Source organism: Pseudophryne corroboree, chromosome 6 (genome assembly GCF_028390025.1).
Source record: "Pseudophryne corroboree isolate aPseCor3 chromosome 6, aPseCor3.hap2, whole genome shotgun sequence".
In the NCBI taxonomy this organism is placed as follows: domain Eukaryota; kingdom Metazoa; phylum Chordata; class Amphibia; order Anura; family Myobatrachidae; genus Pseudophryne; species Pseudophryne corroboree.
The window spans coordinates 346,144,076-346,169,887 of NC_086449.1; the positions used below are offsets into that span (position 1 = coordinate 346,144,076).

Below are 25,812 nucleotides of genomic sequence, written 5' to 3' on the forward strand. Positions count from 1 at the left end.
AATGAGGTAGATGATGCAATACACAGATGCCTCCAATTGGATAGAAAGGAACTTCTGGTCCCTAAAGAAAAATTAGGGGCAGCCGGAAGATTACTGCTATCTAGTACCTTGACTTCTTTTTTGTGATCTATGATATGAAATTCTGTTAATTAGGCTGGTTTATCTGATGGGCCCATTTTTCAATATTGTTTTAGTGTAGGTTTACGTATGATTTGTATATACTCCTGTATCCATTATGCAGATTCATGGTTAGCTTAGCCTTAATGAGACAGGATACTTGGCTGCACTATTCTGCTTATGAATTTGTTTATATTTATATGTATTAACACTGTAGTCTTAGTGGGTTTAGATTAGGTGATTGTGTTGTCCGCTTGCCGAATGGGGATTGTTGCATTCATATACTTGTGGATTGTTTACATTGGGATATGGTCCACCCTCCTGGTTGCGCCATTGGACAATTGTGAATAGTGGGCGTTGCTCAGTGACAACTATGAGGCGGAGACCGCTGGACCACGTTGCTGTCGACGTCAACAGCAGGATCGCCTCACTTCCGGGTGGCGCATCCTGCTGTATCGTCCCCTGTTGCATGGGTCTGCTATGTAAGTTCCGTTGACCGGAAGTGGCCACTTGTAAAGTCATGCACACCTGACTTGTTATTGTGTTACCTTGGCGCCAGGGGTAGCGTGGTGAATCCCTCTTTGGCATTGGACCAGATGATTCGGCATGGACCAGAGGGGGTTAATCAAAGCAGAATGTACAGGTGTTTGTAATTGTTTGCGCTCATTGTTTGTGTTTATATGTATGGTGTTTGGTTATGGTCAGTTACACTGCTGGCTTTTCCCTGGCAAAGGTGCTGCTGCACCGAAACAGCTGTTAGAGCTGCCGCTTGTCACTATGCATTGAGCTGCTAAATATCTTTTATTCCACCATTGCTGTGTACATCAATGCTTGCACAATGCACTTTTTTGAAAAATGAAAATTAAGTAAATTCAACTTTTTGCTGCCACTTTAGGTGTGCTGGTATATGTGGATTATTTTCACAGTTTTTATGCATGATTTTTTTTTTTCATCAATAGTTTTTATTGAAAACAAGTTTTCTTTTTGCAAGGGGAAGGGGTACAGAAAGAAAGAAGGAAGGGGGGGTTACAAAGCAGTGACGTGCGGTGAGGTCCGGGCCTGGGGAGGCACTGCAGCTAAACCCCCCCCGGAAAAAAAAGTGCAGTCCCCCCACACCACTAAAACCAGCACCAGGCAGAACCAGCCAGGGGGGATAATGCCATAGCAGGGGAGACACTCAGTGTGGGGTCCCCCTGCCATGCCATTAAACACCCCCCAAACCAGTCAGCCCAGGGCTGGAATTCCTCGGAAAGTGGGGCCCCAAAAAAATCTAAATGGGGTCCCCCCTCCCGAGCAACAACCAGCACTGGGCTGATAGCCCAGTGCTATGCCCCGCACCCCTGGTGGCGGTGGGTGCGGGGTTCATTGTATGCTAATACTGTTCTTTACAGGTGGCCTACAGATCCCAGCAAGCCTGCTCCAGCATGCTGGCACCTGGAGAACCACAAGTGCCAGCATGCCTGGACATAAAGGGCCCACTGGCACCTGTAGTCCACCTGCAAAGAATAGTAATATTGTTCTTTACAGGTGGCCTACAGGTCCCAGCAAGCCTGCCCCAGCATGCTGGCACTTGGAGAACCACAAGTGCCAGCATGCCCGGACATAAAGGGCCCGCTGGCACCTGTAGTCCACCTGTAAAGAAAATATTGGAAAAAAAACAAGACACATTCTTTAAAAAATCCTTTATTAAACTGGGTCTTCACCTGGGGGCGGCGGCCTTTAAGCTCTTTTGCATGGCCGCCGCCTTCCCAGGGCTTCCGGCGTCTTCACCTGGGGGGGCGCCACCTCCCAAGGGCTTCTGGGGTCTTCCTCCGGCGTCTTCACCTGGTGTGCGGCGGCTGCTAAGCTCTTTTGCATAGCCGCCGCACATCCAGGACTTCCACGACTTCTTCACCTGGGAGGCGGCGGCCTTTAAGCTCTTTTGCATGGCCGCCGCCTTCCAAGGACTTCCAGCATCTTCACCTGGTGGGCGGCGGCTGCTAAACTCTTTTGCATAGCCGCCGCCCATCCGGGACTTCCACGGCGTCTTCAGGAGCTCTTCTCCGCTCCTCCTCCGCAGTCGGACTGACAGCCGCTGCCTCGCGCTGACTTATATAAGTCAGCGGGAGGGGGCGGGGCGATGACGCGGCGAGCCATGATTGGCTCGCGGCGGCCATCTTGAATTTCAAAAATGACGCTGAGGCGCCATTTTTGAAATGGGTACCGCTTCCGCTGCCAAACTCTGCACAAGGGGTCTGGATGCCGCGTCCCACCGCCGCTCGCCTCTCTTCCGCCAGCACCTCCGCCGCCCGGCCCGCCGCATCTCCGCCGCCCGCACCTCCGCTGGTACCGACGCCCACACAGTGATTGACAGCGGATCCAGTGACGGATCCGCTGGCCAATCACTGTGCCTTCACTCACAGGGACGTGCTTTCATAGGTTGAAAGCACGTCCCTGTAGGAAAGCGGCACCACTAATGGTGCCGCTTTCCCATGTTATTTCAATGGGCTTTTCCTGCCCATTGCTAGGCCCCGCCCGCGCCCGCCCCCCGCTCCCCATACCTTTCCTAATCACTACGGGAGGCACCACGATCGGTGCCTCCTAAACTGATTTTCACATAGGTAAAATAATAAAGAAGATACTTATGTGTCATAAGTATCTTCTTTGTATTATTTTACTCATTAATGACAGGGGAGGCACTGCCTCCCCTGCCTCCACGTCCCTGGTACAAAGAACCAAGGGAACGGGATGTAAACATGCAAATATCAAAATTGTCAGAAGTCAAATATAACAATCCAATATAGATACAATAGGAAAAATACAAAGTCATCTTGGAAAACGATACAGATAAAGAAAAACATGGGTCAAACATGAAAACATATCAATAAACAGATAATCAATAATAGACACAGGGCTAGTAAGGCACAGCCGGTGCACAGAGCGGAAGTATAAGCCGAGTCAGTTAGGGGGAAGGCGAAACACCCCCTCCAGCAGTGACGTAGCCATTATGCATAATTTTTTGGAGGTATGTGTGTGTGTGCGTATATATATATATATATATATATATATAAGCATGAGGCTAGCAGCACTTACTTTCATTATTTCCAATGTACGGAATTTGCACAGCTCCAAAATGTTAAGACAAGAAAAAATTACAGCCAGCAACATTCCTTTTCAATAATTCATCATTTATCACCATCTGGTAAAAAGGATCCAAGTCAAAAGTACCATGAAGTGCAAAAAATAGTGCATAATATACAGGATACCATTATACTGTAGGAATATAGTAGCATGTTAATACTCATCCATGATGTATCAAATGGAGAAACAGACTGGGCATCCTGTCCAGGTGTCCGGTTCTATCTATATCTATATATATATAAAATATATGTTGGCACATTTCGATATAAATCTTGCAGATATATATACTAAAGTTCATGAAGGGAGTTTGTCAGCGCCAGAGACCACAGCATACTACCGGCACATGTTGTAACCTCAGAGTGCTCAAGTTACTGGAACCAGTGCTTCTGGGAGCATTCTACAAAATATGCCCTACTTGTTAAACTTTATAATGTGGTCGATAAGCCAGCAACGAAACAAAAGCTGATCAGTTTATTTAGTAACACAAATCCAAGGCTGTCTTTTTGAATGGACTTAATGGGTAGTTGCCCAATGACTCTAGGCTGATAAGCTAGGGGTACCAGATTTTTTAAAATCGGCCCTGTTGAACCGGAAATATCCAACTTCAAAGCAGTCGCCCCCATCCGAGTCTTTTAATTGCTCTTCCCAGCAAGATATTTTGGGTTCTATCCGACTTAGAGTTTTTCTCAGGTAATACTTCAAATGCTGGAACTCTTCCCTTTTGGTGGACACTGGCCACTTTTCTCTACTATGCCCAGAGTCAGAGATATCAGCCTTCCAGCTGCTGGTCCCTGCTCCAGCTCCACACGCATGGTATTCAGTTTTAGATTATCATTGGTGGATAGCTCTGACTCCTGAACTCTGATTCCCAAGTTCCCATTACCGCCTGAAATATTGGACTCTCTAGATTTTTATCCCATTGAAAGCCAATAAATCTATTTCCAGAAACTGGAGATATCTGAAGTCAGGCAAGCTGCCCTTCCACTGGAAAATGATGATTAAACCCACTCCACTATCCACCACTTCCCTGCGTATTAAACACCACCCTAGAAGTCATGTTCCCGGGGCCCATTCATTCAGCCTCAATGCCTCCTTCTACAGTTTTGTGTTCTCCCTCCCACCATCTGTGTAGTAAAGGAGAAATTACTGCTCCAGCTCCTACACGCTGAGCAGAAGGATAGAACACACCCTACTGCCTGTGGGACATCAAAGCTGCCGCTGATAGCACCCCCACCCCTGGAGGATGGGTAGGGGTTCCCAGTGCATTGTTTTGCCCAGGGGCCTACACTAATGTTAAGACGTCCCTGCACAAATCAATAATATGTATACAGATTAGCGATTTGGTTAAAACCACATGTAGAATTATTATTATGTTGAGGCATTTTCCCTATTTATTGGGCTTCAGACCTGTTAATTAGAATTTCTTAATCACTGCTATTTGCAACAATAGGAATTCACATTTGCTGGAATTTAGTACAAATCTCATGCAGGGAGAGGGAATCCGAAAGGAGCTCAACCCTGCAATGTATAAATAAGAGAAACTTCCCTTCCTCCTATATCGGGAGCTGGGGAATGCGTGGCTGCTATTGCTAGGGAGGGTTCCGGAGGAACCAGCTCGCTAATTTTTGCAAAATGGTAGCCCATAGACTACTATAGGGTAAAGGGTTCCGGTATGAATGGTCGACCATGTTATGGTCGACAGTCATTAGGTCGACATTGACATGGTCGACATGGACACATGCTCGACACATGAAAGGTCGACACATGAAAGGTCGACATGCTTTTTTTTTGTGTCTTTTTTGCGTAAAGTGACCGGGGACCCCAATTAGTGCACCGCGTCCCCTCGCATGGCTCGCTTCGCTCGCCATGCTTCGGGCATGGTGCCTTCGCTCCGCTACCGCTTCGCTCGGCACAGATTACAGTTCCAATCGTAGTCCACGTGGATCGTTAAGTATGGAAAAGTTCCCCAAAAGAAAAAGAAAAGTAAAAAAAACTCATGTCAACCTTTTCATGTGTCGACATTTCATGTGTCGACCATGTGTCCATGTCGACCATGTCCATGTCGACCAATAGTGGTCGACCTAATGACTGTCGACCATAACATGGTCGACCATCTGAACGGATACCAGGATAAAGCCATCTGGAAATGGTGTTAGCCATTCCTGAGCATGGTCCTGATAGGATAAGTAAATCTAACATCTTCTTAGCCCCTATAGAAAACTGGCTGTGGCTTCTGTTGGAAATTTAGGGACATTTGTGAGATCCTTAATATTTGCAAGTAACAGCCATTACAGAACGACTACTTGATAGATAAGCATAGGCCCCTTTATAGATTTTCTCAGACACCTGAATGTACCAGCCCAAACATTGGGGCAGATGTTTTAAGCCTGAAGAAGTGATAAAGCAGTGATAAGTGGAAGGTGATAACCCACCAGCCAAATCAGCTCCTAACGGTCATTTTTCAAACCCATAATGATTGGCTGGTGGGTTATCACCTTGCACTTATCACTGCTTTATCACTTCTCCAGGCTTAATACATCTTCCCCAGTGCCTCTAATTTTCAGATGATTTTACTAATTGATGCGGACAATCGACCTGTTACAAATGCTTCTTAACATAGAAATAAACTCTCTCAAACCTATGTTGACATAGATTAACTTTATTTTATAACCCAGTAACCTGCAGTCATGTAAATACATCCCAACATGTGGAGCGCGTGACCAAAAAGGGGGCATGCCCTATGGAAAAGGGTGTGTGGCTTTGTAGGAGAGCCAGGATCACAAGCCACCACCCCCCGTTTTCATCACTGAGGTGCCCCCAGTCCTTCTGCGTCCTGAGAATAGACACTGCTAAGCAGAGCAGCAAGTAACAGGAGCCTCCCAACTGCCCCCCCCCCCCCCCCCACTGCAGGCGGGTCGGTAAAAAAACAAAACACAACGGGACTGTCCCGTCAGAATTAAATTAAAGCACAGTTGTAGCCACTGACCACCAGGAACAGAGCATTATGGCAGTCCCTGCAGGCACAGAGCACAGGACCTCCAATGCCAATTGATGAAAAACAGGAAACTGTGCCCACTAGTGCAGAAACAAAAGGTTTATTAAATGTCATTAAGTGTTTGTTAAGTGGACTATAGACTATACTTAAGATTGCTGTCTGGCAGATATCCCACTAAGCTGGTCTACGCAATAAGAAACTCCCTATTCATTTAAACATTTGTATTTTCAGGACTTTTATTTTTACATTCCATAAATCTTTCACAACAAACAAGTCTTTGTAACTTGTGACAGAAAGGGATTTCTTAAATCCTTTTGTTTAGAATCAGCCATGCACAATAAAGGATTAAGTGGGAGCCTATATTATATATGAGACAGAAGTGGGAACCTTTCGTCAGGGGTCACAGTCCTAGTGGAAGACTTTCCACACCTCCCACTGCAAAAGGAACAGGTGGAGACAAGTCTATGGTGACTTTTCTATAATTAATCACTGACATCAGAATGTTCATGTGAAAGGTGGACATGGTCAGAATGTCACCATTAGGGTTAGGCTGTGGAACTGGAGGGTTAGGTTAGGCACTAGGGAAAGTTATGGCTGTCAGTTGGGACTGTTAGGTGCCTTAAGGACTGAGGAGTCTATTTACTAAGCCTTGGATGGAGATAAAGTAGACGGAGATAAAGTACCAGCCAATTGGCTCCTAACGGTCATTTTTCAAACATAGCCTGTGGCATGGCAGTTAGGAGCTAATTGGCTGGTACTTTATTTCCATCGACTTTATCTCCATCCAAGGTTTAGTAAATAGACCCTTGAGTTTGGAAACCACTGATGTACAGCATTGCTCACTGGTACCTCACATTTATTTTCTATTTTTTTACCTCTTTGAGAACTACAAAAAGCTGCTTGGAATGTGCCAAATGTCAGTCCTGAGAAAACCACCTTCTGTTTATAACTCTAATAAAACAGAGCAGCTATTCTGTATACAGTTACTGGTAAACTGTAAAATATTCTTAACTCAAGGTATGCATTTTTATTCATATAAAAGGAATCCAAAACAGGATACCTAGAGAGGGAGATGCATACCTACTCCCCGATTAGGGAGGCCAATCCCGGGCCTTTTTCCAATCACAGGTATCGGAATTGAACTGTCCTTCAAATTATGTATGTGGGGGAGGGTCTCATGGGGGTTCCAAGTTCAAAATAAAAATAAGAAACCTACTCACTAATGAGTAGAGGGGTCCACAAGGTCCAGAGGTAGCAGAAGGTGTCAGGCAGTGGGAGTCCCTTACTGCTCAGCTTGAGAAGGCAGCGTCTGAGCCAAACGCTCAGCACTGCCCAGGGGAGAGAGGCTGCCAGGGGGAGGGAGGCAAGTCTGCCAGGCTTCAGAAGGCAGCATCTGAGCCAAGTGCAAAGCGCTGCCGGGGGAAGGGAGGAGAGTCTGCGAGCTGACTGCTTAGCGCTGCCTGGAGGAAGGGAGGAGAGTCTGCCAGGCTTCAGAAGGCAGTGTCTGAGCCAAGTGCTCGGCGCTGCCCAGGGGAGAGGGGCTGCCAGGGGGAGGGAGGCTGGGAACTGCACATGCGCAATGTAATCATGTGGATCCCGAAATTTGAACCGCCAATCCTGGGATTCAAAACCCTGCGTTTTTTGGGCTATAATCCTGGGATCCCGCCGATCCCAGGAATGGCCCCCCTATCCCTGATTCTAGATGTGAAATTGTATTCAGATGTCACTAATTACTCACTTATTCATTTGACAATTTCTGGAAGCCTGACAGAAATTTAAACCATAGATAAAAGTGACCAGCCACAGAGCAGGAGCTCTATGGAGGACCAACAAAGAAACTGCCTAGAAGACACAGGTAGTAATTTGCTAACATAGACTGTGTACACACTAGTAAAATGTGCGCCCTATGCAATATTGTATACAATTTCCCGACATACAGATGGGGCCACACTAACTGTGGCTCAGTCTGTGCCGGTGCGCACCTGTCACAGTGGCTGGGCCAGTCGCGTGTCCGTGACGTGCACACGCCCCATTTGCTGTAATAGTATAGGCTCAGTGCACACCCGTAGCACGGCTAGGCGCCGGATCGTCTAGTCACGCCGGGAGTGCACGTCTGCGATGGAGCTGCTATAGATGAACGCGACTCCATCTGTACGATGTTGGGCATACACACTATACAAGGAAACAATAAGATAAGATGAAATGATCTCTTAAAGGGGCTGGAGTTTTTCAAAAGGGTGTGTACTTCTTTATAGGCTATATAAAACCCACCATTTTGCTCACTGCAGTTTTGCTCTGTGATTTGTTCAACACTCCACATATATAGTACTGTTTTTATTGATTAATTTATAGTTTTAATCTGTGGCTCTCCAGCTGCTGTGTAACTACACATTTCAGCATGCCATGCTACACTTTGACCATTCAATAATAGCAAAACGGACATGACATGCTGGGACTTGTAGTTTCACATCAGCACAGCAGCAGAGGCCAGGCCGGGCAGTACCATGTCAGTGCACAAATATACTGACACATATACATTGGTGGTCAGCAGAAAACACTTTCTAAAAACATTGTAAACACACCTGAGCAGGCGTTCAACTTGTGCCGATATGCTGCTGTTTGTGAAGATGCTGCTGCTCCAGAGCCATCCAGCTGCACAATATGGAGGAGGAGGGGCACGGTAAATTACAACACAGTAAAATCTTATGATTGGATGTACACACTAGTAAAAAACCACACAATATTGCATGATCAAGGCTGCATGCAGGTCAGATGTTGGATGTCCACGGGTGCATGCATCATATGACAAATTGTGTGAACACACTATGCGATATTGTATGCAATCATACAATTTCAGCAATATTGTATCCAATACCCGCAAATACTAAGGAACCCCTGAATGAATGAATGAATGAATGAATGAATGAATGAATGAATGAATGTATGTATGTATGTATGTATATATAGGGGACCACAGTAGATAGTGGAGCCCCGTCTCTGGATGTGAAAACTGGTAAATGCCAATAAAAAACACCAGACATTTTACAGCACAATTATAACTACAACTATAAGGTATTACAACTACGGGACTTGTATTTGTTGATACTAGGGAGTAATCTACAGCAGAAGAGTTCTTATTTTGACAAGTTTACCTATATATTAATGGCTTCAAACCTCTCCAATACAGTGTTAACTATACAGTATGCTGCTAATTTGATGTTGATGTAATTTGCACTTTGTGATACAATTTAAGCACTTGTATGTAGCATCTCCGTTTCCTAGTAGCAACATTACACAAGACATTTTGATACTTAGGAATTTTGTATTGTTTTGAACTATGCTTAAATAAATATAATTATTCTATTGAAAAGTACAGTATCTCCCTAACAATTCATTATGTGACCAACAGGTTTTATATCTTATGCTGAAGCCATGTGAGCGAGTAGTGGGATATCCTTTATTTTTTCTTAGAATTTGGTAAACAAAATAAACCTGCTACAAAACAGATTGCTTCAACTCCTAACTGTGCTCCCACCTAAAGTTTAAGTCATGTTAGAATATGTTTTGTATGGAAAAAAATGCATTACAATAATGAATATCCCTGATCATATGAAAATTAAATAGTCCAGTCCATTTTGGTTTTACAAGAAAAATATTTATTATAACACTTCATGTACATTTATAAAATCACTTTCAAACCATCAAGATTATATTAAAAACAGAACTACACACATATATAAGACAGAGGTAATTTCATGCAATACTGCTCTGTATGGTAAGTGATTGACATGTCCTGTTCACGATTGGAAAATTCAAGCCAGGAAAGCCTGGTGGCTCAGTACACAAGTAGGACACTTGTGGTTCAGGAACAGAAATACCCAGGGAATGAGCTGTATGAAGCTCTGTTCTAAATGTAAAATAGGTCGTGTTTTACGTGTAGGCCAAATCAGCACTGGAAAAAAAGCTGAAAAGTGGAAAAATCGGCGCAAGATGTTTAACTGTTGCACACGCCAAAGTTCAGTGTCAGGGATTGAAGTTATGGTCATCTACCATTACACAATTCTCCATAGCAGAAAAATCTATGTTACGTGAAATTTTTTTAAATTGCAACATTTTCCTTACAAAATATTGTTGCAATTGCTGACTATTCATATTTTGCTCCAGTAGTGTAAATCTGAATAGAGTCACAGCATTGGAATCCGTAGCTCTGAGAAATCAATAACTGATGCATGTTCCCTTAAGGGCTGATCTGACATAAACGGGGCAACTTGTCGGTTCAGTAATTCTCATTCATCGGAAAAATCTATACCTTTCAGGTTTTAAAAAGACACACACTTGGGTTTATTTAAAATTGAGTACTATCAACACAACTCTTACTAGAAATCGGTAGGAAACGACACAGACTTCACATTAAAAGGGTGATTTTCTATAATCAACTATAACATTCTGTAAAATACGACTTCGTAAGAGGCGCATTGGTCATTCCGTTGTCAATTATGAGATCTTGTAAGAATGACCTACAGTCTAACCCATGCTTGTTCAAGTAGGTGTCCACACGTGATAACATGCTAAACTGGGGGCAATCATGGAGCTTTCTGAAGAATGGATATAAAAAGGTAAAAATGGCGATAACCTTATCTTAGGCATCATGTTGACAAATCACCCATGAATGATTTGTAGATTAACAGTTAGGTAATCTATCCAGACATTGTTTAACGCAACCACATTAGCCAAGAACTCTGGGTGCTGTAGATTGGCATCATACTGTATGAGGGGATCTACACCCAGTGATAAATTACACAGAAGAATTTAGCAAGAACATTACAGTATAAAATGACTATTCAAGTAAAAATTTTTGTTGTTTTACATATGTAAAGGTCTCAAACATTTTCTGCATTGCAACACTAACCGCATATGGGGTACCAAATGTTCTTGTTCCTGCTCGGTTACCACCCTAAGGGTTCAGGAGCTCAAATTATGTATTGCAGGGGGGATTTGCTTAAATTGATTTAAAAACAAAATAATCTTGCAATGTGCAGAGCAAAATGTGTGCTCATATAAATCTTGTTAGAAGCTGGGGATATCATACTTTAGATGCGTTTTCCTCCATGGGCACAGCAGCAGTGTACAGAATGGCCTTGGTGGTCTTGCCCCTGCAGAAGAAGCAATGTTACAATTTAAAAACAAAGCAAAACCAACATAGTTCTCAGGCAGCATTGATGAAAAGTATTCAGCTACTCGCCTGCATTTACTTTATTACATCACTGAATCACAGGATTTTTAGACTTTACCACTCATCAACACAAAATACTGTCAAACAGTACTTGTACATGTAGAGTAATCTCACACTAATGATATTAGTAAGTATTTATCTCTTCTGCCAAGATTCACTGCAATAAACCCTGAAGCAATTGGTCTTCAGGTGACAACTGACTGAAGTCCACCTGCATACAATAAACTTTATTTTTTAAATAACAAAACAGAGATCTGTGAGAGGTCTCGAAAATGTAAAAATTGATGATATCTGTCAAATTCATAATCATTTCCAAAAAATGGTCTCAATTTATTTTTGGAAATACTTCCCTCCAAAACTGAGCCAATGTAGGAGAAAGACAATATGAAGGTTTATGTAGTAACGTCTTTCATAGCAGACATATAAGATACGGTCCATATGAGAAGAGGCCAGGCTTTAGGAGAGAGTAGAAAAAAAGAAAAACTATTCTATAGGAAGACAACACAAAATCGGAAACACATGGAATCTTGCTTAATGTTTTCCAACAAACATAGCAAGTGGAGGAAGATTTTATGGTATGGGGAGAGCAAGATGAAACTTTTTGCCTCAAAGCTAGGTGTCATATGGTGCAAGCTGAGCATTGCACATCATTTCAAGAACATTGGGGGTAATTCCAAGTTGATCGCAGAAGGAAATTTTTTAGCAGTTGGGCAAAACCATGTGCACTGCAGGGGAGGCAGATATAACATGTGCAGAGAGAGTCAGATTTGGGTGTGGTGTATTCAAACTGAAATTTAAATTGCAGTGTAAAAATAAAGCAGCCAGTATTTACCCTGCACAGAAACAAAATAACCCACCCAAATCTAACTCTCTCTGCAAATGTTATATCTGCCCCCTGCAGTGCACATGGTTTTGCCCAACTGCTAACTAACTTGCTGCTGCGATCAACTCAGAATTACCCCCATTATCCCTACTGTGAAATACGGTAGTGAAAACATACTGATGTGGGAATGCTAGTCTGATTTAGGAACTGAAAAAACTTGTCAAAACAGATGACATAAGACTCGGGATGATATTTATAGTACAGCAGAACAAAAAAAACAAACAAACAAACCATATATGACTTAAACATAAAAATTAATTTAAAATATATATTATATAGATATATAAAAACACCATTGTCCTTGGGCCAGTCTAAGTCCAGACCTCAATGGATGTCAGCGATGTACAGTGAGGTCAGTGGCTGGGGAGGCACACATTGGGGTGGTCTGAGTGTTTGGAGCCAGTCTCCCCCTCCTACATCCCTGTACTACACCCATGCAAACACAGATCATTTGCCACAATAGAAAAATGCTTAGGGAACCCCACAGATACATTACCACAAGCACCCCCCGAAACACACAGGACACTCACCCAGGTCACCACTGGGTTATATCCATGCTGGGGGTTAGTTGTGCTACAATAGGGAAGAGATCTTATACACTGTAAAAACACATTTTGTCAAACTTACATTTATTGGACCAACCAAAATAGTAAATCAACAAATATACATGGCCACCATCTTCATACACCCATCTTTCCAACCCTATGCCCAATATGAGAGTCTAATGTAATTTGCATATAGATCATTTCCACCAGAAGCAGTGCACCCTTAACCTAATGCTCATGCCCACAACATTCACATAGTCCTGGCTATAAAAACCTGCATCCTTTCCCTTACATACAGAATTCAGACTGGTGCCAGCCTCTTTTCCCCTTCTCTATATTTCACCATTCTTGCCATTGGTAGTCCATATTAGCAGGGATAAAACCATGATGGGAGTTGCAACAGAGAAACATTAGGTGCTTCTTTCTAATGAAATTAAAACTGGCTTCAGATGATGCAAGCACCATTCTTTCATGATGTGAAACTCAAACAGAGGGCAGACAGAGCACACACTTTCCTCCTCACTCTCCCTGTGCCAGTCCTGGCAGTCAGACCCCTTGCAGTGGATGAAGAGTCACACAGTGTACTGAAGCCCTAGACACCCACTGCTCCTACACCAGAGGGTGCAGTGCTCCCTGTACCTGTCTGAGCCCCTGGGTGGCTGCTGACCTGTCTGAGCCCCCTGGGTGGCTGCTGCTACTAGAGACTGAGGGATGCTGACACCTGCACTGGACCCTGGCCAGAAATGGCTGCTCACACTAGTAATGCTCTCACCTATGTATGTGACTGCAACTTGTTCCTCTTCCTCTGTGTCAGGTTCCCATCTCTGCCCACCCCTGCCACCACCAATGCCCGCAGCGCTGCTAAGCTCTGGAGTTCGGTCTCTTCATAGACTTCCAGTATTGGCCATCATACCTCATGTCACGCCCCGCCACTGTGAGGCATGCTTCCCATGGCTCTTTACTGTATTATTGGCCTATATATAGCCCCACCTGTCACAATTCTGGCATGATGATTCTCCAGATACGCCAATCTAAGAATCGCTGCCCGTGACACCTTACTGATTACCTTAGTGCCTGTGAAAAATCAATGTGGTTACTGCCACCAGCAGAAGCACCAGTCACTGCACCTGTCAGGCCAAGCGACTTTGAGGGACTATGCCCAGGGCAAGCTTCTGCTCTCAACCGCACACACAATAATTAATACTTAAAAAATTAGGCAACATGAGCCTCTCGCAGTTTTGGTGTGAACACACAGAATCCAGAACAAAAATTAAGATTTGTAATTCAAGTAAAAACATCAAAGCTTATAGTTACAGAAAAAGAACAGTTCCAAGAATATAATAGTGTAAATAGTCACATCAGTAAACACAATTTCAAGAAATAAAAATTAGGGGGGGGGGGGGGGGGGGGAGACAACGTTCCGTTCACCTGTAGAGTCAAATGCTGGTGGAGTGAGTTCTCTCTTCATATCCTGGACATTATAGGCCCCAGTCTCTCCCTGGATGCCACCTCAATGATAATGACAACTTTTGGTCTGTGCTTCTCATATTTAAACCTCCACGCTGCAGCTTCCCCTCCAGCCCCCACCTCCTTGGGATTCCTTTAACCCTCCCAAAATCAGAGTGGATTGAGTCTTAGCTTACACTCTGGGGTTTCTCAGCCAGTCTAGCAGGGCTGTTACTTTAATTTTTATGGCTTGCTTTAAAGCCCTGGACCTGCTTCTTGGACAAACAAATGGTTGTTATGGTACACCAGGCCATGAAGACCATTTCACACCTGGGTAGACAGTGTCTCTTCCCTGAACTGCAGGCTTGACCCCTGCTGTGTTTATTCACAGATTCCTGTCCCATACTCAAGATTCTAGGGCTGATTAGCATCTGTCTCTGGACTTCTGGTGGATATGAGCACATTCCCGCAGATCAATTAACTTTCTACTATTTGACATGCAAATACATTTAACTTGTACAATACATTAATACATCAGGCAATGTGAATAATACAATTGTTTAATCATGCCCAGTCCGATAAAAGCTTGGGCACTACACCGCCCCGCCCTACAGTCTGGCTGGCAGTGTCTGACTCTACAGGTGGTGAGGCTAAGCCGTTTCTGCCTCAACTCTCGTCTCTCTCTGCAATTCCTGGGAAAAGCTGCAGAGTTGTAACTATAAAAACCATCAGAATAATTACAAACAAAATGCTTATTAGTTATAATTATCGTCTTCGTTTTATTTTTAGCATTTTTATAGTCAAAATTCTACAGCCTATCAGGGAGTCTGACAGGAAAGGCAGAGACTGCACGTCCCTGACTCCTGAGATATCTTCCAAACCAATGCCTCTTCTTCAAGATGTTGCTATTGTCCAGATGTGTCAAAGTAGACTCACAGCTATAATTGCAGCTAAAGATGGTTCTAGAATCAAATCCAGGGGGTGAATAGCCTTCGAGTCTATTATGGTCTTAACTTATTTTCTTTACATTAGCTTGTGCTGATCAATGGCAAGAAATCCATGATGTAAGAAAGTAAATACGTAAATATGGCAAATGAGGTATATTATTATTTTATGAAAAAAAATAATAATTTGCCTTGATAACATTTTGACAGACCATTAAAAACCTCCTACCGTTTTCTCTTGCGAAGGAACCAACAGGTCACTGCAGTGAGGACTAGAACCCCGAGAAGAGAAGCCAATACAACTGTAAGAACGATGCCTACAAAAGACAGATAGTTACAGGAGCACACCAGAGTTTGCTACAGCTATTATTTACATTATTTTATTATGTACTTACCTTCTCTGAAAGAGACAGAAACCAGCCTGCCTCCTTCCTTCTGCAGGTGCCTGTAGTTGTCAGTCATCTCTAAGGGCGCAGAACTGTTCCATTCCGTGCAATACAGGGCTGTCTCTAAGAAAGACAGCTACAAGACATACCATTTGTCAAACAGAGACAGGCTAATAGCTAAAAACAACAAAATTAACCGGCTATATAGTAGAGTGTTCAATAAAATTCTCAGACCTAAAGCAGCTTCTAAATATAGAATACACTCAAAAAGTACAGTAAACCCACTTACGGGACTAAATGTGTGCAGACCGAGGAAGATACAGATATGTAGATTAGGACTGTGTGGGCTGATTCAGACTGCAACTTTTTGCTGATGCCGCTAAAAATCCCTTCCCTGGTGTACATGTGTGTCTCTGAATGGGCAAGGACTGAGACGCCCACTTTCAGCATGCTTATACATGGACACACAGGCTGTGTATGTGTATGCAGTGGCGAATGAGTTTGTGATGGCTCCAGTGGGCATCTCATCTTTTCTATGTGGCAGCTTCACTTGATAAGATTAGCACTTCCGAATCCTTAAAAATCGCAATTGCGAAATGAAATTACGTACAAACATAAATTAGGCACAAAATTTGTCAGCATCAGTTACCCAGATGTTTAGGGCTAAATACAATCTTACAATACTTGTGTATATGATGGAAACTTAATCCTATGGTTGAATCACATTACCTGCTCCTCTGAAATGAAAACAGGATTCCTGAACACAGACCATAAGACGCTGGGATAGCATGGTGGGGTGGTAAGAGAACCTTCATAGCGATAATATGAATCCAGGCTCTTAGGAACAAGATCTTGGACATTAAACCCTGGAATCTGAGTCTGCTGACCTGTATGGTAATCAACAAAATGTCAAATGGTGCCATCAAGCATACCAGCGGTATCTAATGAACATGGTGAAAGGCAGTTCATTTTGATATTTGGTTCACTATTTCTTACTGAGTGCTCTGTATCTGGCAATTCATTACTTCTCTTTCTTATATTGGACTACCTGTTCTACCCGTTCTTCGCACAACAGTTTCTGATTTTCACGGTTGTAAATATAAATGGAGTGTTAAAAATTTTGTAAATCCATAGAGCTGTAAATTTGAGATTTCTTAACGTATGTAAATATTAATCCATGGTTCTTGGCGTTACCTGAGGAGCACCCGTAGCAGTGACAGGACCATTTTTTTAGTTTATTAAATTCTACACACTGGAGGTGCAATCCAAATTTTGATCCGATTGTCCGTTTGGTAGTTATTGTTCACGCAACGCAAGCCACGCATCGGTAATGACATAATTATGTCAACCCCCTTTTCATCCCCTTAGGGGAGGTTTTTTAAAGTCTAATTATCTAGTTTTCCTATTTCCCACATGCAGAATACCTATGTTAAATTTTATCTTTCTAACGTATCGGAAAGTAAGAGAATTAGTGATGAGTAAGTCAGTGAGCGAGTAAGGGCTTTCACAAAAAAATATTATATATAGAGCTTTTCAACTGTGACTTTTTATAATTGTCATGCTAAGTTGCCAAGTGGACAGCAAGGAGGAATCAAATTACACACAGCTCGCCACTCATCCCCTAATTATAGGTAATGGGACTTGTTGCTCCACCTCTTTTGCTGTGAATTATTCTATGTATCAGTAAACTTGTCTATGGGTTAGCAGGACCCTTAGCAATGCCACTAGAGGGTTTGAGTGCAATGTTCAGCTAAGATGGTTCAATGGCCTACTTCAGATATTTATGCAAACCCAATGATTTGTGTCCATCTCCTCACAGGACCCATTTGGGAGCAAGGTGGGGGGCGCCAAGATCAGGATGTGCATCGTAGCTAAGGTCAGGAAGTCTGCCTTGGAAGGAGCTGCAACCAGAGTAATGGTCGATTATCTCGCAAATGATCCAATGCTATGAGTAAGGATGCAGAACTCACACCTGGAATGCCGGCAAGAGGCGTCTTTTCCCCTCAGATGCCTCCTGTGGCATTAGCATACTTTCACATCACTTCTATTCTTCTGCTCCAGGGGCCCCCTCCTCTCTGACTGTGCACAGGATTTAATACTTGCCTCTCCGGAGTCCCCCGCGCTGCCGTCCTTCTCCGCGGCAGCGGCAATAGAGTCTGAGAACAGACTCTATTGTGCATGCGCAAACCTCCGGGAACATGGCGCGGCGGCCATTTTCCCTAAGAATTTGCTAATGCACAAAACTCTGGAAAAATGGCCACCATGCCGTCTTTCTGGAGTTTTCAGCAGACGCAATAGAGTTTGTTCCCCCCAGTGTTCAAACTCTATTGCGCTGCCGAAAAGGGATGGATCCGACGGGGGACTTCAGAGAGGTAAGTATTAAGCAAATGGGTGCAGTGTGTGCGGGGTGGGCCCCCCTGGACCTGGGGGCCCGTGTGCCTCGCACACACGCACCCATTATAGAAACACCAATGGCAGTTTAACAGGTACTATACACCCAGGACAGCAACGAGTCAGCCAATATGCTGTTTTAGGAGAATAAAAGGCAGTTTCTTTCCTTCCCTTCTCTACAATTAGAAGAATTGTTCTGCGAGGAGTGAACCAAACTTAAGTGCAAGTTTCAGATTACACAGAGGTTACAAAGCCTTTTGTACTTCAGTGCCAGTTTTAGGGTCTGCGGTCTCTGCTTGAAGCAAAGCTTCCGATTAATGGGGGTGATTCAGAGTCGATCTCAGCAGAAAATTTGTTAGCAGTTGGGCAAAACCATGAGCACTGCAGGTGGGGCAAATGTAACATTTGCAGAGAGAGTTAGATTTGGGTGGGTTATTTTGTCTCTGTGCAGGGTAAATACTGGCTGCTTTATTTTTACACTGCAATTTGGATTTCAGTTTGAACACACCCCACCCAAATCTAACTCTTTCTGCACATGTTACATCTGCCCCCCCCCCCCTGCAGTGCACATGGTTTTGCCCAACTGCTAACAAATTTGCTGCTGCTATCAACTCTAAGGTGGTCATTCAGAGTTGTTCGCTCGCTAGCTGCTTTTAGCAGCATTGCAAACGCTAGGCCGCCGCCCTCTGGGATTGTATCTTAGCTTAGCAGAATAGCGAACGAAAGATTAGCAGAATTGCTACTAAGATATTTTCTTGCAGTTTCTGAGTAGCTACAGACCTACTCCTAGATTGCGATCAGCTGGGTCCGTTTAGTTCCTGGTTTGACGTCACAAACACACCCTGCGTTCGGCCAGCCACTCCCCCATTTCTCCAGACACTCCCGCGTTTTTCCCTGACACGCCTGCGTTTTTTAGCACACTCCCGGAAAACACTCAGTTACCACCCAGAAACGCCCCTTTCCTGTCAATCACTCACCAATCAGCAGTGCGACTGAACAGCGCCGCACAAACAGCAAAACTGCTAAGTTTTTAGTAAAATGCGTACCATGCGCATTTAGCAACAAATTGCAGCATAGCGAAAATCGGCAACGAGCGAACAACTCGGAAAAACCACCTAAATTAGGCCCAATGTTTACAAACCAACAGTGGTTCAGAGTCACCTTCTGTAACTGTTGCAGAGAAACCGATTAAGATTCAGTCAGGGAATGCAATCACTGTGGTATTTATCAACCATTCATTGGGTACAGGATCAGAATAGAATTCAATTATTCTCTGCAACTCCAGCTAGCTTCAGAGAACTGCACTGCTCTTTCCCGTTATCAGTCCTTATTCTCAGATACCATGTTACTGTGAAAAGTTTTCTGTTTACCATGTATGGCGCTACATACACTTTCTTGCTCCTTATAAATACAAAATAAATAAATACAAGGTGGAGCAATTCTGTGCAAGATTTTTTTGCCATCATAGAATTGTCCAGTGATTTATCGGTTCCCCCCAGTGGTGATGCTATCATGCATCCTATAAAAGTAAAACAGGAAGATGTCCTGTTGAAGTTAGTACTACTGTACTAGCCTGACCAAGATGGTACAAGGGCTTTCTTAAGTTATCTATACAGTAGGTTTGTTTTGGCGTTTTTTTTTTTTACGTTAAGAAAGAATTTGTTGATTTAGGAACGGTTTTACCATAAAAAATTAGAAGTCTACTTTGGTGAACAATCACTATAGGGCATAGTTGCCTGCCCTCCCTCATTCTGCAGGAGACTCCCTGAAGTAGCAGCAATCTCCCTGTCTCCCTGAATAGTCCAGCAATCTCCCTGATTGCACCTTACCCACAATATGTAGCTGTTACATTCTTGGGGGGGAAGGGGGTAACAATAAATCAGTGATATATCCATTCAAATGGGCTCATCAGTGCCATTTCCCTGTATTGGGTATAAGGCACAATGATCCCTATGGCTACATGCATTTTCAATAAGGTTTTTCATGGCCACTTGCAGTATATGTGTATACAGTATACTAACTTTGGGGCTCATTTATGTTTGGATGTAAGCAATTTTTATGACACGCCTCTCAGATGTAGCAGTACATGTCCGCGCTGATAGGTGTTACTTTCACAATCTCCCTGAAATTTTTTTTTCAAAAGTAGACAAGTATGCTATAGGGTGTGGAAGACTTATGTCACTTTGGGGTCAATGTACTAAGCTTTAGAGAAAGATGAAGTGGACAAAGATAAAAGTACCAATCAGATTTTAACTGCCATGTTACAGGCTGTGTTTAAAAGAAATTACAGTTAGGTGCTGTTTGGTACTTTATCTCCATTCACTTTTTCTCACTCTAAAGGGGGGTACTCACGGAGCGATCGCTGCTTAAAATTTAAGCAATCTGACTAGATTGCTTAGATTTTAAGCAGCGATCTCTCCGTGTGTACCCCTCACAGCGATAGCGATGCGCAGCCCCGCGCATCGCTATCGCTGGTGCTAGATTGGCCTGCATGCAGGCCAGTCTAGCAGGTCGCTCACTTCACCCGCTGGGTGAAATGAGCTCTGCTCCCCCCACTCGCTCAGCACACATTGCGCTGTGCTGAGCGGGGGGAGAGATGTGTGCTGAGCGGTTCACTCAGCACACATCTCTCCCTAGATCTGCCCGTGAATACGGGCCTTAAGGCTTAGTACATAGACCCCTTTGTGTTAAGGGGAGTACCCTTGGAGAGACCCGTGCTTAAATTCTAAGCAATCTGACTAGATTGCTTAAAAATTAAGCACGGCTCTTTCCGTGTGTATGCCCATGCATGCCAAATCTAGTTAGATCGCTCATTTCATCGCTCTGTGTGCTGAGCGGTCTGTGCTAGATCGCTCAGCACACATCTCCCCCGTGTGTACAGGGCTTTAGAGGAGGACCTTTCCAACTATTTCTTTCCAGTTAGCTCACTTTCAGTACTACTGTTTTATTTGCAGGATTGCTTAGATAACAGATTAAAATGAAGTTCCATAAAGTTTCAGTATCCTGTTTTCTTACAGAAGAGGGCACTTATTCTGGTAGTGAAGATTTTCCATCCTGAGCTGGCCTTGCCCCCTGAGCATATGTCATCATGTCAATGTGGCAGGAGCACCAGCACCAGAAAGGAGAGCACTGTCCAGAAAGTTCCAAGGATGCTTCAGGAGCCTGTTTAGGCTGCAGGGTTTGTGCCCAGAACATTCTCTACTGATTGCAAGGTGCCATTCCAGGTGCTCTACAAGCCAAATGCCTCCTTGTTATGCCACCGACACCAATTGGTTTACTGCCGATTGCAAAGATCCAATTGGTCTCCCCTATCGAATGCACAGATAGCAATTTTTTTCCCCTGGAGCAGCAGGCAAGCTTTTCCCCATCACCATTGTTCCCCCTTCTCCGACTGGCTCACTATGTCATAGAGTAGAGACCTCCATCAAAGGGGCAAATCAGTTCTTTCCTGCCATTGAGCCTCAGCACAAATGGCACCATCAAGGGAGACAACAAATGGTTAACCCTCTGATAGCCATCCAGGGGCAGATTAACACTTGTGGGTGTCATGGGGATACTTGCCACCCTATTCTCACCAAATTTAGGGTCAAACTGACTGTCGGGGGGGACGGGGGGGGGACCCGGGGCAAAAGCCCCCTTTCTTAATCTGGCCCTATAGCCATCCCTAATGTGTAAAGGTCTCTATCTTCCACACAATCAGCACACTTCTCTCCAGTACAGTATCTCAATTATCTGATTGGTCAAGAGGATCCTTTCAGTGGCAGCTGGCGCTGTCAGATCATCAGCTGCTGCATCATCTTCACCAATACCCAAGTCCAGCTTGATCTTTCTGTAGACGCTGTTAGCATGCGTCTCAGGGTTCTCCAGGCTGAAGCCAGATGACAACAGGGCAGTTTCAAACTGCAGAATCACCAGTTCCTTAACAGACTTATAGTTTGTAAGCATCGGCTTTTTGCCGCAGTTTTTCAATGATGGAATGATCGGTATTGATTTCTAGATGCTTCTTTGCAGCCATGTAGCCAGGGGCGGATTGGTATGCCGGGACTCCAGGCCACTTCCTGTTTGATCGGCCCCGTTGTGCCCACCCTGGCCTGCACCGGGTTTTCGCCGCGAAGGGGATCGCCATCTCAACCGCCGCCGAACGCCACACCAGACCTCCCCCATTCCCGGGGTCCAGGTGCCGCTCCTCGATCCCCAGCCATTTCTGCTTCTGGCTGCAGGGGGGAGAAGGAGGAGCCCAGGGACTCCCATCAAACGTCACTTCCTGGGGCTGGGAGGTGACCGACCCCACAGAGACCCCCCGCAATCCTTCTCACAGTTATCGCACGGGGTCTCTGTCACCGTATTACGATGTTAATCGCATATGTTAGTACATATGTGATTAGCATCGCTGCGCTGGGCGGCAATGTATTTTAATACATCCCGCCCTGATGCAGCAGCTCTGTGGCTAGCTGGGGCTGGGCAGCACAACACTTCCTCATACTCTGCAAGCCCCGCGGTGCTATCATGATGTGAGAGGCAGGAAAAGCCCATGTGAGAAACAGAACAGAGGAGATGCATTAAAGCAAGGAGAGAGAGAGAGAGAGAGAGAGAGAGAGAGAGAGAGAGAGAGAGAGAGAGAGAGAGAGAAAGAAAGAAAGAAAGAAAGAAAGAAAGAAAGAGTGAGGAGAGAGTGAACATGGAATCTGGGCATGAGAGGATGTAAAAGAGTAAGGCACCTGAGACAGTAAGGCATCGCTGTCTGTGAGGCGGGAACCTGCCGCCGTCAGGGAGGCGGGAACCTGCCGCCGTCAGGGAGGCGGGAACCTGCCACCGTCAGTGAGGCGGTAATGGCTCTGTGAATAATGCTGGTGTTTAGTTAAAGATGGTCATGTGGCAGTTGGAAGCAGTAAAAGTGTACAGTTATGCTGGAATCTTTGCGGTCATAAGGAAATAATGCAATCATGTGATCTATGGTGCCCAATCATGTTAGTGAGTTTTATGTTATATTATTACTATTATACTATACCTTTTGGATTTTGTGCGTATGGACAGGCCCGGCGCTACCCTCTCAGCAAAGGGATGCAGTGCAGGTAGGTGCCAGGGAGGAGGACAGGCAGCGGCGCCGGCAGCTTAAAGCCTCTTCTCCCCCTGATGCAACAGTGACTAACTGATCGGATGAAGGTGGGTGGAGCTACATGGGTGAAAGGGGTGGGGCTACACAGGGCCAGAAAACTGCAGTACCACAGAGGACAGGCTGCTCCAGATCCTGCCAGTCTGATAAGGAGGGAGGGGGAGAGGGAGAGGGAGAAAGGGGGAGAGGGAGAGGGAGGGAGGGGGACAGGAAGGGGGAGGGGGAGAGACAGAGACAGAGAATTTATGTATGCGTGTGTGGGGGGCGGCAAAATGTGAATAAACTGCACTTCAGGGGGCGTTATTTGTAAGCTGCGCTACTACTGTGGGTGTTACGTGTAAGCTGCGCCACTACTGGGGGTGTTACGTGTAAGCTGCGCCACTACTGGGGCAATATGTGGAAGCTGTGATACAACTGGAGCGCTATGTGTAGGCACCGCCACTACCGGGGGTGTTTTAAATGGGAGTACTATTATGTGGCCATGTCCCTTCCTTGTGAGAACACATCCTTTTATGGACAAGCGCTGTCCCTTTGTAAAGTATGGAAGGGCGCAAATTTATAGTTTGCAGGGGGACGCCGAACACCCTAGCACTGGCCCTGTGTATGGATATAGAGATAGATAGATATCTGTTTGTTCACTCATGACCCTGCACCCAATTGTATATAAGAAACCGAGGGGGTCATTCCGAGACATGCGGGGGAACACTTTTGTACTTGAAGAGTAACTCCCGGCCAGCACAGCTCCTGCGGCTGGCCGAGAGCTACTCGTCGCTGCCCTGGGTTGCAGCGGCTGTGTGAGACATCACACAGCCACTGCGGCCCATGCCTGCGTTGGCTGGACCGTGCCCCGAAAATGGTGCCGTGCCACGCCCTCCCGCCTCTGCGCTGGCGCAGTTTCCGACCTGATCGCTGCGAACAACTGCAGCGTGCAATCGGGTCCGAATGATCCCCTGAGTGTGACTAATAATAATAATAATATAAATATATATATATATATATATATATATATAGTCAAAGTCAGAAAAATATCATGATGCACACTGCCATATTTGCACCTCATATGTGTCCCCGCTGCGCGTGCGTGCGCATACTCGCTGTTATGTGCACCCGCAGGTGCACGGTATGCGCATTTACGGTAGAGTTTATGTGCGCCTAGCGTGCGACTCAATCGTTACATATTTTCACCATATAATGTATTTTGTAGATTATGGTCCCTTTGATAGAATCTGAAAGTTTAGTTAATGTAGCATGTTCATAGACAAAGAGATCCCTCTTTGTTTGATACGAAGGGTCAGACAAGGGTTATACAGTGGTGTTTAGTATCCATCGGAAGAGTATTTAATTAGCAATATTCCGGTGTTGGTTTGAAGCGGATTACTCGCTCGTGCGAATAGTTATGGACATAAGAAGTTTATGGACTTTTACTATTATTTGCACTTTATTATCCATGCGGCGGGAAACCTAGTTTCCCACCCACCTGAGCAGTTGGAAATAGTCACAGTATGAATCAACCTATGACCTTTTGTTATAATGCGAAGACGAATTCCTGTGTCCAATGAACAATAAGAATATAGGGACCATTGTACAGTATTATGTGTAGGGTATAAAAGGACAAGCCGACCTGATCCAGCTCTCTATTCTCTTCAACGGTTCTCATTGCTGATAAATCGGGAGCTGGATATCCAGAGGCGCATGCGATTGTTTCCCTTGAGGGTAAGTTTTCTCCGCAATCATATTGTCTTTCTTGTTATTGTGAGCCATATCTCTCTCTCTCTCTCTCTTCTCCCTTTTCTCTCTCGTTTCTCTTATATTGTTATTGTACTGCTATTGTATTTCATGTGTAGTTATCTGGTTAGGTAGTCTATGTTATATTGGTAGTGTATGACTTGTATTGTATTATTCTTTTTGAACGTTCATTCATTTCCTTAAAAGGCGTTAGACCCTTAGACTGGTATTGTGTGTGTGTTCATTACATTGCAGTGGGTAATAGGAGTGTCTCTATCGCTCAAACAGCTTTAGTGTAAACCATCTTACACTGTGTTGCATTTTCACCTTATCATTGCACAAGGGTTTACAGTATAAGTACATTGTTTATGGTATAGTTATAAAGGTTTAACATTGTGAGCGTCTGCGCCGCTGGTGATCTCTTCGTGGTCCCGAGCGTCCGCTACGCTAATAGCGTATCATTACGTTAGTCGGCAGCCTATAGCGTGCCTGCCTGTGATCTCTTGGCCGTAAGCGAACGTGACGCTCGAGCGTCTCGACTACGGCTAAGCGATTGTTACGCAACGCGCGTACCCTTAAGGTATACCATACGCCAATAGCGTACTGTGTTCTTCCACCTTTTAGAGGGTTTTATGTAAGATAAATATTTAGCTTTATCAATTGGCGGCTCGTCCGTCCTTCACATATCTGCACTAGGTAATTTCAGCAGACATTATCCATCAACAAAGGGCGGGAGGTCATATTCCTCGTAGTGCTGTCTGGATAAGCGTCTGCTTCGCTTAGTAAAGGGTGCTGAAGGAATCCGGAACCGGAGGTAAGAACAACACGCTAGTGTCTTTTAAAACTGTTTATTTCTGTCTTGCGTACGCACGCACGCATGCACGCACGCATATATCTGCATTTCTTTTCATTCG

General features: G+C 44.5%; 1 protein-coding gene across 3 annotated transcripts in view; it reads right to left on the bottom strand.

Moving 5' to 3' along the window:
• Positions 1–9,865: 9,865 nt before the first annotated feature.
• Positions 9,866–25,812, bottom strand: part of CA12 (carbonic anhydrase 12) — an 83,944-nt gene continuing 67,997 nt past the window's right edge. For all 3 annotated transcript variants that reach the window (XM_063926534.1, XM_063926535.1, XM_063926533.1), the window contains 4 exons: positions 16,399–16,556; positions 15,679–15,805; positions 15,513–15,600; positions 9,866–11,385 (listed from right to left, as the gene is read on the bottom strand). In XM_063926534.1, the coding sequence (XP_063782604.1) occupies positions 11,316–11,385; positions 15,513–15,600; positions 15,679–15,805; positions 16,399–16,556 (443 nt within the window). In that variant the 3' untranslated portion in view covers positions 9,866–11,315. The remainder of the gene's footprint in view (positions 11,386–15,512; positions 15,601–15,678; positions 15,806–16,398; positions 16,557–25,812) is intronic.